Consider the following 17409-nt stretch of genomic DNA (forward strand, 5'->3'; position numbering starts at 1 on the left):
TGGCTGGGGTCTGCAGACGCTGTTCTCGACGACCACCGTGCGTCCCCTCTCGTACCTGGACCGCGACCGTACGTAAGAACACGACGACACGTCCCGTCCCCTCCGACGGTACCTCCTGTCGTCATGCGCACGGCTCCGGCCGCGGCCCCCCCAGCGAAACACAGCACCAGCAAAGCCAGATAAGGATGATGAGGCAGATGATGCAGCCGATGACGATGCCTACGATGGCGCCCGGGCTTAGGTACGGGCCGCTACCGCCGCCGTAGTAGTACCCACCGCCACCGCCACCGCCACCGCCATCCATCGCGCCGTATGCGTTGCGTTCCATCGCCGATGCCGCCGCCGCCGCCATCGCGTCCTTGTCATCGCTGCCGCCGTCGAAGTAGGCCGTCTGCCTGCGCCACAGCAGGAACAGGCTGTTGCCTGCCGGGCTGGCCGGCGGGTCGACGGGCGAGTCGACGGGCGGGACGGAGGCCGGGAAGGGGTCGAGGTGGCCCGTTGGGTGGCCCGTCAACATCTCGACCAGGAGCTCATGGGTGAATAGTGCAGGCGGCATTGCGAGAACGGAAACAGAGGCTCTCCTCTGTCTTTCTGCCGACAGAGCCGGTATGGGAATATAAGGGAGAGGCTGAACGGACGGACGGACGTTTGGTGGGGCTTGTGTGTAACCCCCTTATGCAGGTGCGGTGACAAGCCCGCCAGCCAATGAGCTAGCTTCGATTTGGAGGGACGTGAATATGGAAAGCGAAACACCGAGCTTGGCAATGGGGAGGGAAGAGACAAAACGGATGAGAGAGAAGCTAACTTGAATCCGGAGAAGTAAGGGGCAAAAGATGGTCGCGGGCGATCCTCTTTAGCCTCCGTGGGGTGTGCCCAGACACACACTTGCCATGGCGGGAGGGAATTACGCGGCACCAACCTTGCAGTAGCTGGCCTCGGGGCGACGGAAGTGAGACAATGGAAAAGTATGCTGGCGATGTGGTGCTTCCCGGTTAGGTGTAGAGGTGAAAGTAAGAAAGTTGTGGGTGGGTGGTTCACTGGACAGGATTATACTTATGTAGATAGATGGTCGGAAAGTCTATATATCTCCCTACTAGGTAACCCAAACTATTCCCCGGAAGCTCCCTTGGAGATGCTTTCATTTGATGCACGTCGGAAAGCGAGTTCCATCGTTGGCCAGGTATTATTAGCTTGTCCCCGTACAGAGTGTAGGTAGGTAGCACATTTGGTTCTGCGTCGAGCAGCCCTGATTTCTTCCGGCTCATGGTCACTCAGGCAGACCGATGCCTGCGGACGTTTTTGCCGACGGGTTTCAACGACAAAGTGTGACTTCGTGCAAGGCGCCATAGAGCACCGTCTGCCCGCAAACCCGACTGGCGCATCAGAGCGACAGGCGCCAAGCGACAGGCTTTGACCCATGGGGGCACATACTCTCCGGTCTGGGGATGGTAAAGTGGTACAGTTGGTCGGTGGTAGGCGGGACACTTAAGGTTCAAACGTCAGATCGACACTCAGTGATCAGCGGCGATGAACAAGTGCTATTGTACAAAGGCCGGCCGGCCGACCCTTTTTTCCTTCTTCTTTGGCAACTCCCCGTGCTGCGTGCATTGTCGTATTTTTTGGCTTTCCCCAGATGCAGTGAGAATGGGCTGTTGATCGAACAATAAGATCTAGCCAAGCCATGCCCGAAGGCGTCGGGCTAGGCGTGCGTCAGTGTCGCTGTCATGGCATCATCATCACAACAGGCAAATCGGGTGTCCGGTCTGGGCCTCTCGCCCTTTGCATGCCTTCTTGATACGTCTGTCTTGAAAGCAAGCCTGGCTGTAGATTGTAGCTGGGATGATACGATTGATTGCCTGATTACACGGAAGAGCACCGCAACCACAAGTGGCTGATGAACCCCAGTCCTTGATCTACAGTACAATTCAATACCTGAATCATTGTAAACACACCTTATTTATGATCGTCCACAAGGGCTCTCGTATAAGCCTTTTCAAATACGCCTTTGCTCTGTATAGCTTTTGTGTTTGTCTAGCCACGTTGCTAGGACTATATAAAGCAACGATTCGGGTCGTCGCGAGCGTCCCGTTAACGTGTCTGGTACTAGAATAGCAGACGTTATGCAAACCGACAACGTGATACCCACCGGATAACAATGATCCAGGGGTATGTTATTACAATATGAAAGGGATTGGCCCCTCGGCATAATGCGCCAAGGGCTCCACTTGGTCGGCATTGCAGTGCCGTGCCCGTTTGACGAGAATCGCGGAAATCTTGCATTGGAGGCCAGGCGGCGCAGCGAGACTACTTACGTACCAACAAGTTGACGAGTCTGCTGCAGTTATTCCGGCCACCTGCACCCTCGTATCGAACTGGAATGGGTGATTTCTCCGTTTGCCGGTTGCCAGGTCGGGGGTGGGAACAAACGCGGGAAAAAGTGATGATGGAAAACTTGCGATGAATCTGATCAATTAATCAAATGGATCTGAAACAAGATTAGACGACAGTGACTGAACTCTGTGGAATTGCAGCAGGAAGGCGACAGGGTGAAACCAACATGTCCGCCACACCGAGTCGCATGCCATTCATGCCTACATAGACCGTCGTGATTGGGAAAGAAAGGGACAAGCATTGGACTATTGAATCTAACCTGAGCCCGCCTCCTGCAGGCACACGTCAAGTCGGGGGTTTGTCGAGCCTAGATAGTCCCAGACCCAGCCGACGCGTCCCTAGCAAACGCGACTCGGATCGATTGTTTGGTGATGGCTTCCAACTGCGGGCTAGGAAACTCAATCATAGTGTAAGCACTCTAGGAGGAGCCACTTGAGGAGGCTTGGGGGCTTTACGTAGATATGCTTGAGTGGTTGAGCAGGAGGTACAGTACCTCCTATCGGCTGCATGACTTATGTAAGTAGCACTACTGCGACGGTAGCAGCGAACGGTACCTGCATTAGCGGGCGATGGACCCTAGTCCTGCCTAGCCGCAGCACGATATCTCCAAGTTGACCTATGTACACACACACACACTGTACCTAACATAGAGCGGTAGCATAGCCAGCATAGCCAGCATAGGTGCATAGCGTCCCAGTACTGTCCCAGGACCTGTCCCCAGGCTTCTCTTATGCTGAGATGTGCGTTTGATCATTCATATTGAACCTTGCCATGTCTAGCCAGGCCTGGCCAAGCGACACACTGATCCAGAACTAGAACCAGGGGAAGTCCAATCCAATGGGTCTTGGACTCTTGGTCAGTTGATTTGAACAAATTTGATAAAGCCTGCCATCCTCCCATCTTCGCCGCCAGTTTACGAGCAGGCTAATAGACAGGATACCCACCCCTTTTCCCTTCTTCCCAGTGGTCCCCGTCTGTACCAAGCCTGTCAAATTCGCATCCTCATTTCCGATGCAACATCATCATCAATCCTCACCACCACCACTCAAGACTCCATTCCAGCTGCGTCCGGGTGCAGATTGCATTTGATGCACCTTCCATCCCGCCCACCTCGTGGCTAGCGGGTCAAAGACAACTTGCTTCCTTTTTCCTCCCCAATCCAGCGACAAGTAAACAAACCTGACTACCAAGTCTCACTTCTTCACTAAAACCGCACAACATGCCCGGAAAGTCTCACCACCGCAAGCGGCCCTCGGTCGACCGCGTCTTCGAGCTGCTGGCAGACTTGGACGAGAGCCAGATGGAGGCCTTATTACAAGAGGCCAACTCCACCATTTCCGGCAACATCGCAGTATCTCAGGGCATCGACTTCTTCGAACGGCCTCTATCTCCCGAGACCACATCCGCCCTCCCGTCGCCGCCCACGTCTCCTCGCGCCTCGCGCCAATCCCGCCAATTCCTCACCTCGCTCTCCCCGAGGAAGCAGACAGAGCTCCGCCGAAGAGTGAGCAACCGCATATCTTCGGCGCCGGAACCGAGGGCCCGCTCCTCCGTTGCCCTAGACCAAGCAAATACGTCTCCCAACGGCAACACGAAGATGAACCGCGGCTACAAGAGGATCAGCCGGCCTTGGGGACTGCCCTCGCCCACTGCTTCGCCTGACCTTCGCGACCTGCTTGTCGCCTATCTTTCGGGACTTTCGCTGCCTCCGTCCTCAACTACCACGGCCACCAGCTCACCCGCTACGTCGCAGTCCAGCTTCTCGCCCGCGTCTTCTATTTTCGAATCAGATGTAGATTCCCCGGGTCTGGACCTGCTGGAACCCTCACCCCTTCGAAACAAGAGATCGGTAGCGGCATTTGGAAAGCCTATTGAGGAGCCGGTGAACAACATCGGTGATATATTCGAGGTCCTGGGCCCATCCAATTAAGGACACAATATGAGGTTGCACAGCATCTCAGATGCGGTGTTTGGTCCCACAACTTCTCTTCGTGGCCTTCGGGGCCTATCAGCTTTTGATCCCACTTCAAGTCGTCCGTCCGTACGGCAAACTTCTCAACACTTACACGACCCTCGACTCTTTTTGCTTCACAGTCGTGCGGTACCGGCACAGCCACCGTCTTTCGTTACGGGAATTTTCTTTTTACTCGTCATATCCACCGAGGGCCTGCTTAATGGGTTTTGGTCTGTAATTTTGGAAGAAAACGGAGCAGCCTCCACAAAATCAGCCATGACACTGGGGTGGAAAAGGCGGTAACGTGAATGGGGAAAAAGGAAGACCGAAAACAGGATGCAAAGACTGCAGCATTCGCAACCGCAAGGATTGTACAATGGATGGTCTCTTTTTGGGGCGTTTGAGACATGGTTCCGAACCTATTATCATACTTGCACGTATGCTCTGAGGTCCATTTGCGTTATGGAACGGCGTTCAGGTGATTCGTTTTTTTATGTATGTCCATTTGATTGACAAAGATACCCTTATACAAAAGCAAATAACAGTGTCCATCATGGCGTTGTCATTTTCGACTGTGGCCAGGTTGAGCTTATGTTGGCCAGTTGTAACAAACCCCTCTTCCGCGTACGCCAGTGCGGCTTTGGAAGTATAACAGCGTTGTCGATCTGCTGACCCAAGATTCCACATGCCCGTTCCAAGGAAAATCGGCCTGTCAGTCAACATGGCTCAAATATCGTGCGAGTCCTTCTGTGCCAGAGGTTCATGGCAAGGGTCCAAAGAACCTATTTGATCATATCAGCTGTCAAACATGTGTTCCTTGTCTTCAGATGAACCAAAAATCAGGACCGAGGCAGAAGGAGCTGATAATAATCGCGTTTCCACAACTGGATCGGGTTTGATATGCTCAAGTTCTCGTACATTCGGGCCTCCCTGGATTCTTGCCTCCGTTAGGGTGAGACAGACATTAGTTGATTAATATTTACTATATATACATTAGTTTTTTTCCTCAGCAACACATCACGACTTCTGGCCGTTGCAAGGAAAGTATGCTTTCAGTCTCGGTTGTAGTCTTTGACCCGAGAAACCCATTGACCGTCGGGGTATTGCGTCCAAGTCTCCTGGCGGTCATAACAGGAAGTGCAGTACTTGGTATCATGGCCACATACGTGGCAGTATCTGGAACTGCGTTTAGTTAGCATTATATAGTCAGGGAACGGAGGTCAGAGTGCGACTTACTGGTATCTCTTGTCGTTATTAGTATCACACGTGAGCCCCGTATAGGGGTTGATACCACAACAGCTCCAAGTCTTCACCTTGGCCTGGGTGGCATCTGAGCTATGGCTGCTGCTGCTGCTGCTGCTGCTCTTCTTGCCCATGGTTTCCCTGGTAGATTCTTCTTCTAGCATGGTACTAACGGCTTGAAAAGCAGTCTGGATATGTTGTAACAAGAATATAGAGAGCCCGATTGTGACATGGTCATAGTGGTGAGGCATCATTCTGCACATACAACCGTTTCTCTACCGCTTCTTTGTAGGACCTGGATAGAAGCGAGAGGACTCATGGTTAACGAAGACGATACTGATGGCCGAGGTGAAAAAATGCCGTTGTCGCTTATCGTCATCCGAGGCAAGACAGGGGTCGGCCACAAAGAGGGACCAGGAGTGTAGAGAAGGAGAGAGAAAACACACACAAGAATGGTGAGAATTGCAATGGGTTTGATGTGAGGGGTCTTACGCAACATGATGCTGGGCAGCAAAGGCAATATTAGAGTTTGACATGACCTCAATCTTTTCTGGATTGCATACAGGTTGGATATGCGAGCTATAATCTAATTGCGGTACCAAATGCTCCGAAGTGAAATGGATCACGGCCTGGATGGAGATGGTGTTTTCTTACCCAGGTATAAAAGTGGCTCTCATAATAGTGATTTGCCCCCCCTCTGAGCATTACTTACTGTGCTAACCTCCCGTTATACCCAATCTGCTCTGCTCGCCGAACATTTGCTTTGGCCTCCAAGGCCGGACTATTCTTCCAGAGTCGGTGGACCGACAATGGACGAGAAGAGAAGGGACCATCTGGTCCGGAGTACCAGCAGGTTGCCCTGTACCTTTTCCTACAGGTTCAAGAACGCAGCCACATAGGTAGCCTCTCATGTCCCCCAGGTCAAATAGGGGTGGATCGTAGTTCGAGTTGTCGACCTTCTCTGAGTTGCCCATAACAACTTACCGACACTCGTAGGCACCATTGCACTCGTTCCCAAACAACCGCGGGCTGCGTTTTGCCCACCGCGCCGCTGTAGGGCCAATTAACGTGCCCATCATGTTTCGCGGCCCACGTCTTGCAGGCACTTTACAAGTCCACCAGTCGAACGCATCGAGTGCTCATTGCCAAGGTACGAGACGATCCTTCTGCTTTTAAGTCTTTGGAGAATCGGTGGTGGCTACAAGTATGGAAGACATACCTACACGACGGAGCCGATATGGAAATGCGAATAGCAAATAAGTGCAGTGCGCCAGGCCCACAACCTCTGGTAGCGCAGATTTTAGCCAAATATTCAGAGGCCAGGATCTGGTCTGATAGAGATCGATCCAAGCTAGAATTTCCTGTCAAGACAGCAGTTGGGACAAGACCGGTCAGCCGGTCGTTCAAGAGGGGAGGAGATAATTCAATTCCAGGTCCAGCCACACATGGCAGCTTTCAGGGTGCCTTTGTATTTTTGTCTCTGGTGGCGGCCTCTTCTGCTTCTAGCGGACAGTGGGGGGTAACAGTATTTTACCTGGTAACAGTAACAGTGGTCGGTGCTGTACTGCTGCTGCGTGATGCCCAGCCAGCGTTCGCTCAGCTGTAACAGCACCAAACAGCACTAGATGAAACTCCACCTGAGGGAAGCGGCTGGCCGGCATGTCGGGACATGGCCACCCCAAGTACCCCGACCCCGAGTTCCTGCCAGGTTGATGCACGCAAGAGAAGAGGCCGTCCGATCAAATCAGCGATGTCAACGTCTGACGCTGGCGCCGGGGATACAACTTACATGTATCTGTAATCGGCTGCCTAGCCCGCGACGACGTAACAAGCAAGCGATCCATACATACCCGCCAAGCTGCCACCTATCCATCAATTATCTGCCTAACCTAGGTAGTAGTAGGTAGCTGACCAGTGCAGTGCAGTATCTACAGTGAGTCGCATGAAACTCTCTAGCCTACTCGACCGGCTCTTGACTCTTCCTCCTTTATCTTTGTTCCCTTTCTCGAACCCAATAGAGGACCTCGGGAGTGTCCCAAATACACCACACTACTCTAAACCACACTGCAATCCGCCTGCAGACGCTTTGTAGCCGAGCTGCTGCTTCCAACTGTCCGCGAACCTGAACCTTTCGATATTCAAGATACCCGCTCTTTCCACCCAACCGCAACTATCGAATCCATCTTGGGCATGAACCCGATACGGGATGCCACCAACAAGTCCATATCGCGCAGCCGAGCCCCCCAGATTCACCTGTCCATGATTCTGACTCGGATGCCGACCTCGACCTCCAGGAACTAGACCCGACCACGGGCTCCGAAGCCGAAGCCACTGCCGCCAAACTTCTAGGACAGGACACGAGCCCAGAACAAAGAGCGCCACGCATAGCGCTCCGAAATCTGCGGATGGGGGCCTGCGGCGAGGAGGCAGGTCGACCCGCGGCTATGGCGAGCTCGGCTACGGCGCCGACGGGGACGAGGACGCCATGGGCCTTCTCGACGACGGCCAAGATCAGCAGCGCTACTCCGACGGTAGCGGAAACGGCGCCGACGACGCCCCCCTCCTCGACGAGCACGGCACGCGCCAACAACGGCCCGTGGCGAAGGACAGGCTGGGCCGCGTGGGCGCATCGCTGCGGCTGCCCAGCTTCATGTCCACCGGGAGCGCCAACAATGCCGACGAAGACGATGGCAACGAGCAGGAGGATAACGACCCTTCGGCCTCCCGGTCCGTAGCTGTCGGCTCGACCCAATCGACCCGCTTCCCGCCGAATATCGTGTCGAATGCCAAATACACCGCCTTCACCTTCTTGCCTGTAACATTATACAACGAGTTCTCTTTCTTCTTCAACATGTATTTCTTGCTGGTGGCGCTCTCACAGGCCATCCCAGCCCTGAGGATAGGCTATCTGTCCACATATGTTGCACCGCTGGCCTTTGTTTTGTTCATTACAATGGGAAAGGAAGCGTACGACGACATTGAGCGGCGGCGACGCGACAACGAAGCAAATTCGGAAGCATACGCCGTGCTGCAATTCGACGAGCCCGGCTCGCACAGCGTTCGACCGTCACGCTCCCCCAGGAAGCTGAAATCATCAACTCTGAAGAAAAAGGGGCGGCGTCAGGAGCGGGATCGGCTGTCGGATATCCAAGAAGAGGAAGAGCAGATGCAAAGCGAAGGCCGAGGCCAACCTTCGTCCTCCGTCCGCGAGATTAGCAAAAAGTCCCGCGATCTGCGGGTGGGAGACGTTCTGAAGCTGAGCAAGGGCCAACGTGTACCAGCTGATGTTGTGGTGCTAAAGTGCTCTTCGTTGGAAGATATCAATACCCCTTCGAGGCTACCAGTCGTCGAGGAAGAGTCGCTACTCGTCGATACGGATGGCAATGATTCAACACCAGGGAAAGGAAAGGCGGTAGATCAGGGCGATGCAGGGGGCGAAAACAGCTCGACTGGGGAGACCTTCATCCGGACGGACCAGCTCGATGGTGAAACAGATTGGAAGCTACGATTGGCATCTCCCCTGACGCAAAACCTGCCCCCTTGAGGAGTTTGTTCGTCTTCGAGTGATAGGAGGGAAGCCTGACAAGAAGGTCAACGAGTTTGCCGGGTCTGTGGATTTATTGCCCTCGCGGCAAGACGCAGCCAGTTCACACATCGATGCCGGCAATGATGGGAATAAGAGCAACTCGGCCGGCTTGTCCATTGACAATACGGCTTGGGCCAACACGGTCATCGCTTCACAAGCCATCACTTTGGCAGTCATTGTTTACACCGGACCACAGACACGGTCTGCATTGTCCACTGCTCCGTCACGATCCAAGACAGGTCTGCTTGAGTATGAGATCAACTCGCTCACCAAGATCCTCTGCGCGTTAACTTTGGCCTTGTCTGTCATCCTAGTGGCCTTGGAAGGATTCGGTAACACGGATGGAAACACTTGGTACATCAAAATCATGCGTTTCCTCGTGCTTTTCTCGACAATTGTCCCCATCAGTCTCCGTGTCAACCTAGACATGGGGAAGAGCGCATACTCCCGGTTTATTCAACGCGATTCCGGCATTCCCGGGGCTGTAGTCCGAACCAGCACTATACCGGAAGATCTGGGTCGGATCGAGTATTTGCTGAGTGACAAAACCGGAACTCTTACCCAAAACGACATGGAGATGAAGAAGATCCATGTTGGAACTGTGTCCTATGCTAACGATGCCATGGATGAAGTGACATCCTACGTGAAACACGGGTTCACTCTCCCAAACAACCAAACTCTGGTCACTCCCTCGTCGGCTTACACCACAACGTCTGGCGTCACAGCGACTCGGCAGAGGCGTGAAATTGGCTCGAGAGTACGCGATGTTGTGCTCGCTCTTGCGTTATGTCATAATGTTACCCCTACAACCGACGAAGAAGACGGCCAGACGGTCACTTCATACCAAGCGTCGTCACCAGACGAGATAGCCATTGTCCGCTGGACCGAGTCTGTTGGTCTTCGGCTTGCTAGCCGTGACCGGAAGAGCATGACCTTGGAGTCGACTGTAACGGGTGAGGTATTGGTCCAAGTGAAGGTCCTTGAAGTGTTTCCGTTCACATCTGAGGGGAAACGTATGGGCATCATTGTCCACTTCTGCGAACAGAAGAACACGCCGGCCAACCTGGACAGCGGTGAAATATGGTTTTACCAGAAGGGTGCTGATACCGTCATGACTTCCATTGTGGCTGCGAACGACTGGCTGGACGAGGAAACTGCGAACATGGCTCGAGAAGGTCTGAGAACTCTCGTGGTGGGCCGCAAGAAGTTATCAAACAGCCAATACCGCGAGTTCTGCCATAGCTACCAGGAAGCGTCTTTGGCCATCAATGGTCGTGATGCGGGTATGCAGCGAGTGGTTGCGCAGTATCTCGAGCGTGATCTCGAGTTACTAGGCGTGACTGGAGTCGAAGACAAGCTGCAGCGGGACGTCAAGCCATCTCTGGAATTGCTACGCAACGCCGGCGTCAAGATCTGGATGCTGACAGGAGACAAGGTTGAAACAGCGAGATGTGTTGCCGTCAGCTCCAAGCTGGTTGCACGCGGGCAGTACATCTATCCGGTTACCAAACTTAAGAGGAAGGATAACGCTCAAGACCACCTCGACTTTCTGAGAAGCAAAACGGATGCCTGTCTGCTCATTGATGGCGAGAGTTTGGCGTTGTTCCTTACGCATTTCAGGACCGAGTTCGTCTCGGTAGCCGTGTTGTTACCCACTGTTGTAGCGTGTCGTTGCTCGCCTACACAGAAGGCGGAAGTCGCAAAGCTCATCAGGGAGTACACCAAGAAGCGGGTGTGTTGCATTGGCGACGGTGGAAACGATGTGTCGATGATTCAGGCCGCCGATGTTGGTGTTGGTATTGTCGGAAAGGAAGGGCGACAAGCGAGTCTCGCGGCCGACTTTTCCATCGAACAGTTCTGCCACCTGACCAAGCTGCTCGTCTGGCACGGCCGAAACAGCTACAAACGAAGTGCTAAGCTTGCCCAGTTTGTCATCCACCGTGGTCTCATCGTGGCCGTGTGCCAGACTATGTACAGCATTGCCATCAAATTCGAGCCCGAGGGTTTGTACAAGGTGCGTTTAAGATCAATTCCAATCCAGGGAGGAAGGATAAAAGACTAATAGTTATCTTATAGGACTGGCTTCTGGTCGGATATGCGACCGTTTACACGGCAGGACCAGTCTTGTCCCTAGTTCTCGACAAGGACGTTGACGAGAACCTCGCGAACCTCTATCCCGAACTGTACAAGGAACTTACGTCAGGCCGCTCGCTCTCCTATCGTACCTTCTTCGTCTGGGTGTTTGTGTCCATTTACCAAGGTGGCATGATCCAGGGTCTCTCTCAGATTCTGACCGAAGTCGACGGACCCCGGATGGTGGCTGTCAGCTACACCGTGCTTGTTCTCAACGAGCTGCTCATGGTAGCTATTGAGATCACGACCTGGCACCCGATGATGATTTTCGCCATTGTTGGCACTTTCTTGTTCTACGCAGGATCCGTGCCTTTCCTGGGCAGGTACTTCGATCTCGACTTTGTACTCACACTGTAAGTTGGAAACCTTCACTCCTAGTATGGAAAGCTTCATGCGTGTACACCGTACTGACCAGCCTTTCAGGGGTTTCCTTTGGCGAGTGCTTGCCATAGGGTCCATCTCTCTGATTCCTCCGTACGCGGGCAAGTTGATTAGGAGGACAATGAAGCCGCCGTCGTATCGAAAGGTCCAAGGGATTTAAAAAAGAAGAGAAGGGTAGAGCTGACTAGGCACTTTTAAAAACCCTACCTATTCATTCTGCTGCTTCGCTCGCATTGGGTCGGCGTTAGCGAGGGATGCCTGATGTATTTCTTTGTTTTGGGGGTCGTTCTTTTACTGCACATGGCGTAGCATTAGCCTGTTTCTGTAGACTACTGAGCTGAACACCTCCTATGCGGTAGATCAATGCAAACTTCGAATACCCATTGACATCAAGATGACATGCTGCGGAGGGAAGGTCTTTCTACTGCACCGATTCTCGGCGATGGAATGGACCCCAACCGGTGTGTTATACTTGCTTTTGCTGGCCGGTTTACGCCTGTACGACTGCAGCTGCCTGCTAACCCTCGAGCCGAGGCCCAGCTACTCATTATCATAGGATGGATACAGCCACTGGACCCTCCTGGCGACCGAGGAGAGTAGCATGCATGCGTCCCAGCGCCAACCCCGCAAAAAGGAGAGCACATGGCTTTCGGATGGGATGATGTTGAGACTAAGGCGAAGGCGATGGAGGGGGTGGGCAGGAAGAGAGGGAGCTATGACCAGGGAGAATTCCGTCATTGTTAGTTAAGCTCACAAGCTGGGACTGGAGCTCGTTCCGGGCCATGGGCAATGGGTGCAAACAAAAATGGCACGGCACGAGACAAGCAAGGGGCCCCAGTTCCCAAGTGATCGGCCCACTATCTGACCTACTTGCCTACCCACACTTGTTTCCCCCCCAAGCTACCAAGCGAGGACGAGGGTGGTGCCCCGTGGGAATGTGAGAGACAGCCCGGAGATCTTCCCAGCCCACAGCCACCCGACGTCACGGACTGAGCACTTATTACCCACGTATGTACTGTTGGGGTGGGTAGATCACTGAGAAGCAGATCCCGAGAGATTCAACCAAGTTTGCTTTCTCTTCCTTTCATATCCCCTTGATGGTGATAACGCGGCCTCTGGCATAATCGGTGCTTTCCGCAAATAATCGATAGGTTTATTGTCTAGTTAGGTATCACGTCTAGTAGGATAAGCATCATGCCCAGCGGGATTGACATTATTGACCGAAGCAAGATATGCAGAGACAGACATTAGCATGCAGTAGCTCAATGTTTGCCCGTAGCCTCAGGCTAGCAGGTTGCAGCTACTGTAACCACCAGCATCTGCACCGGCTGGGGGGGGGTCTCAAGAATAAGCGGGCTCGAAATGATGCCCGTTTAGATCGTAGACAGAACTGGCCGGACAACCGTCCCCCAGTGCATTTTTCGGAGCGCGGGAATTGCTTGAAATGAATCGGGAGATTCGTTTGTTTGTGTGTCGGGCTGTTACTACGCCGCGCGGGCAAGAAAGACGACACCATGTTGCGCTTGGAACTGATGATGATTGAACGACAGGTTGAGAACCACCCGCTTATGATGCATGCCTGTCTACAGCCCCAAGCCCGTACGTATCAGCACTGGGACAAGATGAATATGCACGGAAAAAGCTGTTCGCTCTGGCTCAGCTGATCATGTTATTTCCAAGGGTCCGGTACAGTGCCCATTGCTACTAGGTAGACAAAACTCTCAACGGCCTGGGCTGGGCGTGCGGCCAAGCGAGAAGCGAAAACATCCAATTACAGGGGGGACGGAATGCATGCTTTTTTCGTCATTCAGCAGTTTTTTCTGTACATGTATGTTTAGCAGCAGCAGCATGACATCGCACTTTTGTTAGGATATCGGGTGGCGGACGGGGCTCTGTCGCTAACAAGGGCTACCTCTACCTCGACCTTGTAGTCCCGCAATCAGGCCCAGCTCCGGACGAACCCCCCATGGCCCCCTCCCCCCATGGGTAAGATGAGGTTAGGCCAATCCGCATGCGCCTGGCTGGGGCGGTTTAGGTGGTCCGCCGCTGCCATTGCCCAACCACCGGCCTGCAATTCTTTGCCAGGCCTGCCCTAGCCCGCGCGGGTGGGGTTTCTGGGGAGGGAATTTGGGATAGCTCCCTGATGTCTCGTTCGGTTTTCCTGGGCGACTGGGCAGAGCTCCTCACACACTCTACTGTAATACTGTAAGACCTACAGTAGACCCGTACAGTAGGTTGTAGGGTAGGTAGTCCCGACCTCCAGGACCTCCAGCTTGCATCGATGGTACCTTTGCAAGCTCCGAAAGGGTATGCACTAAATACCCCGAGATTATTGGCGGCAGGCAGACAAAGCTCAGATGCACAGTGACACAATGGCGCGCGCAATGCAATGCAGTGCAGCAGTGCAGTGAGGTGCAGTTGGGTTGGGTTTGTCCAGGAAAGAGTGAGAGAGGAGGTCCATCATTCAATCAATGCTATGTGATGTCTAATGGGCGGGCAGTTGGTAGGTAGTTTTACAGTACCAACAGATGCCCGACTCTACAGTACAGACAGACAGACAGACACACACACACACACACACATACACACCCTCGCCCTCTCGGAGCCAGAGCCAGTTGAGCAAAGAGGCGACGGAACCCTCAACCTTGAACAGTATTCAGGTAGACAGGGCAGGCGACCACATGCATTGGGATGGATACTACTTTGGCCTCTCCTCCTTCCTCTCCGTCCTCAGTCTCCACCTCCACCTTGCCTGCTACCTCCACCTCCGTCTCCAGCTTTCCTGGCCACAGGTCCTATTTCCCTCTTTCCCATCTTTTCCCACATGCCACATCACCTTCTTGCTATATCTCGTGGTAGTTGTTTGTGAAGTGAGAGCCGTTGTTGGATTCTTCACTAACTTCGAACGCCTCTCTTCCTCTCTCGCACCTTCCCCCGAGAGTGTTCCCCCCCCTCTCTAATTCCAGGCTCGTCTCCCCATTTCTTACTCCAAGCCGACCTAGGAGTGACGTCTAATCCCAATCCCAAGCCCAAGTAAGTAAGCGAGCGAGGCAGCTCCCTCTCTAATCACCTTGGACCGGGGTCACTCCCTCCGTCTAGTTTTTTTTCCCTTCTTCTTTTCTGGTTTCTTTTCCCTTTCTTTGCGTGTCTCGGATCGGGATTGCCTTCTTCTGGCATTTGGAGCTTCGCACCTCTCTTATCTGCACCTCAGTCACTCTTCCTTGGGCGAGGTCTGAGTCCAAAGCCCGGTCTTAGACAACTGCGCGAACAAAGTCGAAAATCTTATTTTCGTCCTCTCCTATCGCCTCGTCCTGCGCGCATTTGGGCTAACACGATCTTCCTCTCCAATCTTGCAGTCCTCCTACCTTGTAGCCAACTCCTTCTCCGCTCCTCCTCCAGCCCTCTCTACCTGGTTTTCTGCAGCTTGTCATCGGCAGTCAGTATGAGCGAAAACGGCGACAGACCGGGCCGCGAGGTCAAGGACCACTTCCTGTTCGAGGTGGCGACCGAGGTTGCCCATCGTGGTATGTACACCAACCCGAGATACTGCTTTCCACCAGTGCCTTCCCTTCCTTCCAATTGGCTCTCAGGGACTAACATTCGCCCCTGTAGTCGGTGGTATCTATTCCGTTATCAAGTCCAAGGCTCCCGTCACGACAGCCGAGTATGGCGACCGGTACACACTTATTGGCCCCCTCAACCACGCTTCGGCCGCTGTCGAGGTGGAAGAGCTGGAGCCCACGTCGCCCGAGCTGGCAGACTCTATCGAGGCCATGAGGAACCGGGGCATTGGCATTCTCTATGGACGCTGGCTTATCGAGGGCGCCCCGAGGGTCCTGTTGATCGATACCAAAACGGCTTACAAGTACTTGGACGAGTGGAAGGCGGATCTGTGGAATGTCGCCAGCATCCCCTCCCCTCCTGGCGACGACGAGACAAACGAGGCCATTGTATTCGGTTACTTGGTCGCGTGGTTCTTGGGCGAATACGTCTCGCGCCAAAAGACCAAGGCTGTCATTGCCCATTTCCACGAGTGGCTTGCTGGTGTTGCGCTGCCGCTGACCAAGAAGCGCCGCATGGATGTCACAACCATCTTCACAACCCATGCCACCCTCCTCGGCCGTTACCTGTGTGCTGGCTCGGTCGACTTTTACAACAACCTTCAGTGGTTCGATGTGGACGCCGAGGCCGGCAAGCGAGGCATCTACCACCGGTACTGCATTGAGCGCGCCGCCGCCCATGCCTGTGATGTTTTCACGACCGTCTCCCACATTACCGCCTTTGAGAGCGAGCATCTGCTGAAGCGCAAGCCCGACGGTGTGCTGCCTAACGGTTTGAACGTTACCAAGTTCTCAGCTATGCACGAGTTCCAGAACCTGCATCAGCAGTCCAAGGAGAAGATTCACGATTTCGTTCGTGGCCATTTCTATGGACACTACGACTTCAACCCCGAAGATACGCTCTACTTCTTCACTGCAGGCCGCTACGAATTCCGAAACAAGGGCGTGGACATGTTCATCGAGTCCCTGGCCCGTTTAAACCACCGACTCAAGGCGTCAGGCAGCAAAACTACTGTGGTGGCATTCATTATCATGCCTGCGCAAACCTCGTCGCTGACGGTGGAAGCCCTTAGGGGTCAGGCCGTCATCAAGTCGCTTCGGGATACCGTCGATGTCATCGAGCGGGGCATTGGTCGGCGCATCTTTGAGCGGTCGCTGAAGTGGCACGATGGCGACCCATTGCCAGACCAGAAGGAGCTCATTACCAGTGCAGACCGTGTCTTGCTCCGTCGCCGCCTCTTTGCCATGAAGCGACACGGCCTACCCCCAATTGTTACACATAACATGGTGAACGATAACGACGATCCTATCCTGAACCAGTTGCGCCGGGTTCAGCTCTTCAACCACCCTGCAGACCGTGTCAAGGTCGTGTTCCACCCGGAGTTCCTTAACGCCAGCAATCCCGTCCTGCCTATGGACTACGATGATTTCGTTCGGGGTACGCACCTGGGCGTCTTCTCGTCTTACTACGAGCCCTGGGGCTATACCCCGGCAGAGTGCACTGTCATGGGTGTCCCGAGTATCACAACTAACCTGTCCGGATTCGGTTGCTACATGGAGGAGCTGATCGAGAACTCGAGCGACTACGGTATTTACATTGTGGACCGCCGCAACAAGGGCGTGGACGACTCGGTCAACGAGCTTACTTCCCAGATGTTGGAGTTCTGCCAAAAGAGTCGCCGCCAACGTATCAACCAACGGAATCGAACCGAGCGACTTAGCGACCTTCTTGACTGGAAGAGGATGGGCATGGAATACGTCAAGGCGCGACAATTGGCCTTGCGACGGGCCTACCCTGCATCCTTCAGCGGGGAAGGTCAAGAGAGCGAGGACGACTCTTTCGGTATCGGTGACCAAAAGATCTCGCGACCGTTCTCGGTGCCCGGCTCGCCTCGCGACCGTACGGGTATGATGACGCCTGGTGACTTTGCTAGCTTGCAAGAGGGCCGTGAGGGACTAAGCACTGAGGACTACGTGGCCTGGAAACTGCCGTAAGTTCGCATTACCCGGCACTGGAGGAAATGAGAGACATGACTGACAGTAAAACCAGTGAGGAGGAAGACCCGGATGAGTATCCCTTCCCTTTGACTCTGCGGACCAAGAAGGGAGGGATCTCGGGAACAGCCAGTCCGCTCGAGGGCGTTCCATTGAACGGCAACTAG

At 53.9% G+C, this 17409-nt stretch overlaps 5 protein-coding genes across 5 annotated transcripts; 3 read left to right on the forward strand and 2 right to left on the reverse strand.

Moving 5' to 3' along the window:
- Positions 1 to 121: 121 nt before the first annotated feature.
- On the reverse strand, positions 122 to 556 carry PG986_001993 (uncharacterized protein; the record flags this gene model as incomplete). The annotated part of the gene is made up of 1 exon (XM_066838215.1): positions 122 to 556. One exon carries the CDS (start codon positions 554 to 556, stop codon positions 122 to 124), a length of 435 nt encoding a protein of 144 aa, XP_066707108.1.
- A 3054-nt stretch (positions 557 to 3610) lies between these two features.
- On the forward strand, positions 3611 to 4321 carry PG986_001994 (uncharacterized protein; the record flags this gene model as incomplete). Its single annotated transcript, XM_066838216.1, has 1 exon — positions 3611 to 4321. One exon carries the CDS (start codon positions 3611 to 3613, stop codon positions 4319 to 4321), a length of 711 nt encoding a protein of 236 aa, XP_066707109.1.
- Positions 4322 to 5397: 1076 nt separating this feature from the next.
- Positions 5398 to 5906, reverse strand: PG986_001995 (uncharacterized protein; the record flags this gene model as incomplete). The annotated part of the gene is made up of 3 exons (XM_066838217.1): positions 5398 to 5527; positions 5582 to 5775; positions 5853 to 5906. The coding sequence occupies 3 exons, from the start codon at positions 5904 to 5906 to the stop codon at positions 5398 to 5400; spliced, it is 378 nt and encodes a 125-aa protein (XP_066707110.1).
- Positions 5907 to 7777: 1871 nt separating this feature from the next.
- On the forward strand, positions 7778 to 11847 carry PG986_001996 (phospholipid-transporting ATPase; the record flags this gene model as incomplete). Its single annotated transcript, XM_066838218.1, has 5 exons — positions 7778 to 7842; positions 7889 to 9072; positions 9158 to 11187; positions 11250 to 11659; positions 11730 to 11847. The coding sequence occupies 5 exons, from the start codon at positions 7778 to 7780 to the stop codon at positions 11845 to 11847; spliced, it is 3807 nt and encodes a 1268-aa protein (XP_066707111.1).
- A 3282-nt stretch (positions 11848 to 15129) lies between these two features.
- On the forward strand, positions 15130 to 17409 carry PG986_001997 (Glycogen synthase; the record flags this gene model as incomplete). Its single annotated transcript, XM_066838219.1, has 3 exons — positions 15130 to 15211; positions 15300 to 17238; positions 17298 to 17409. 3 exons carry the CDS (start codon positions 15130 to 15132, stop codon positions 17407 to 17409), a joined length of 2133 nt encoding a protein of 710 aa, XP_066707112.1.

Source organism: Apiospora aurea, assembly GCF_038362705.1.
Source record: "Apiospora aurea strain CBS 24483 chromosome Unknown utg000001l_segment0_segment0, whole genome shotgun sequence".
NCBI classification, from domain to species: domain Eukaryota; kingdom Fungi; phylum Ascomycota; class Sordariomycetes; order Amphisphaeriales; family Apiosporaceae; genus Apiospora; species Apiospora aurea.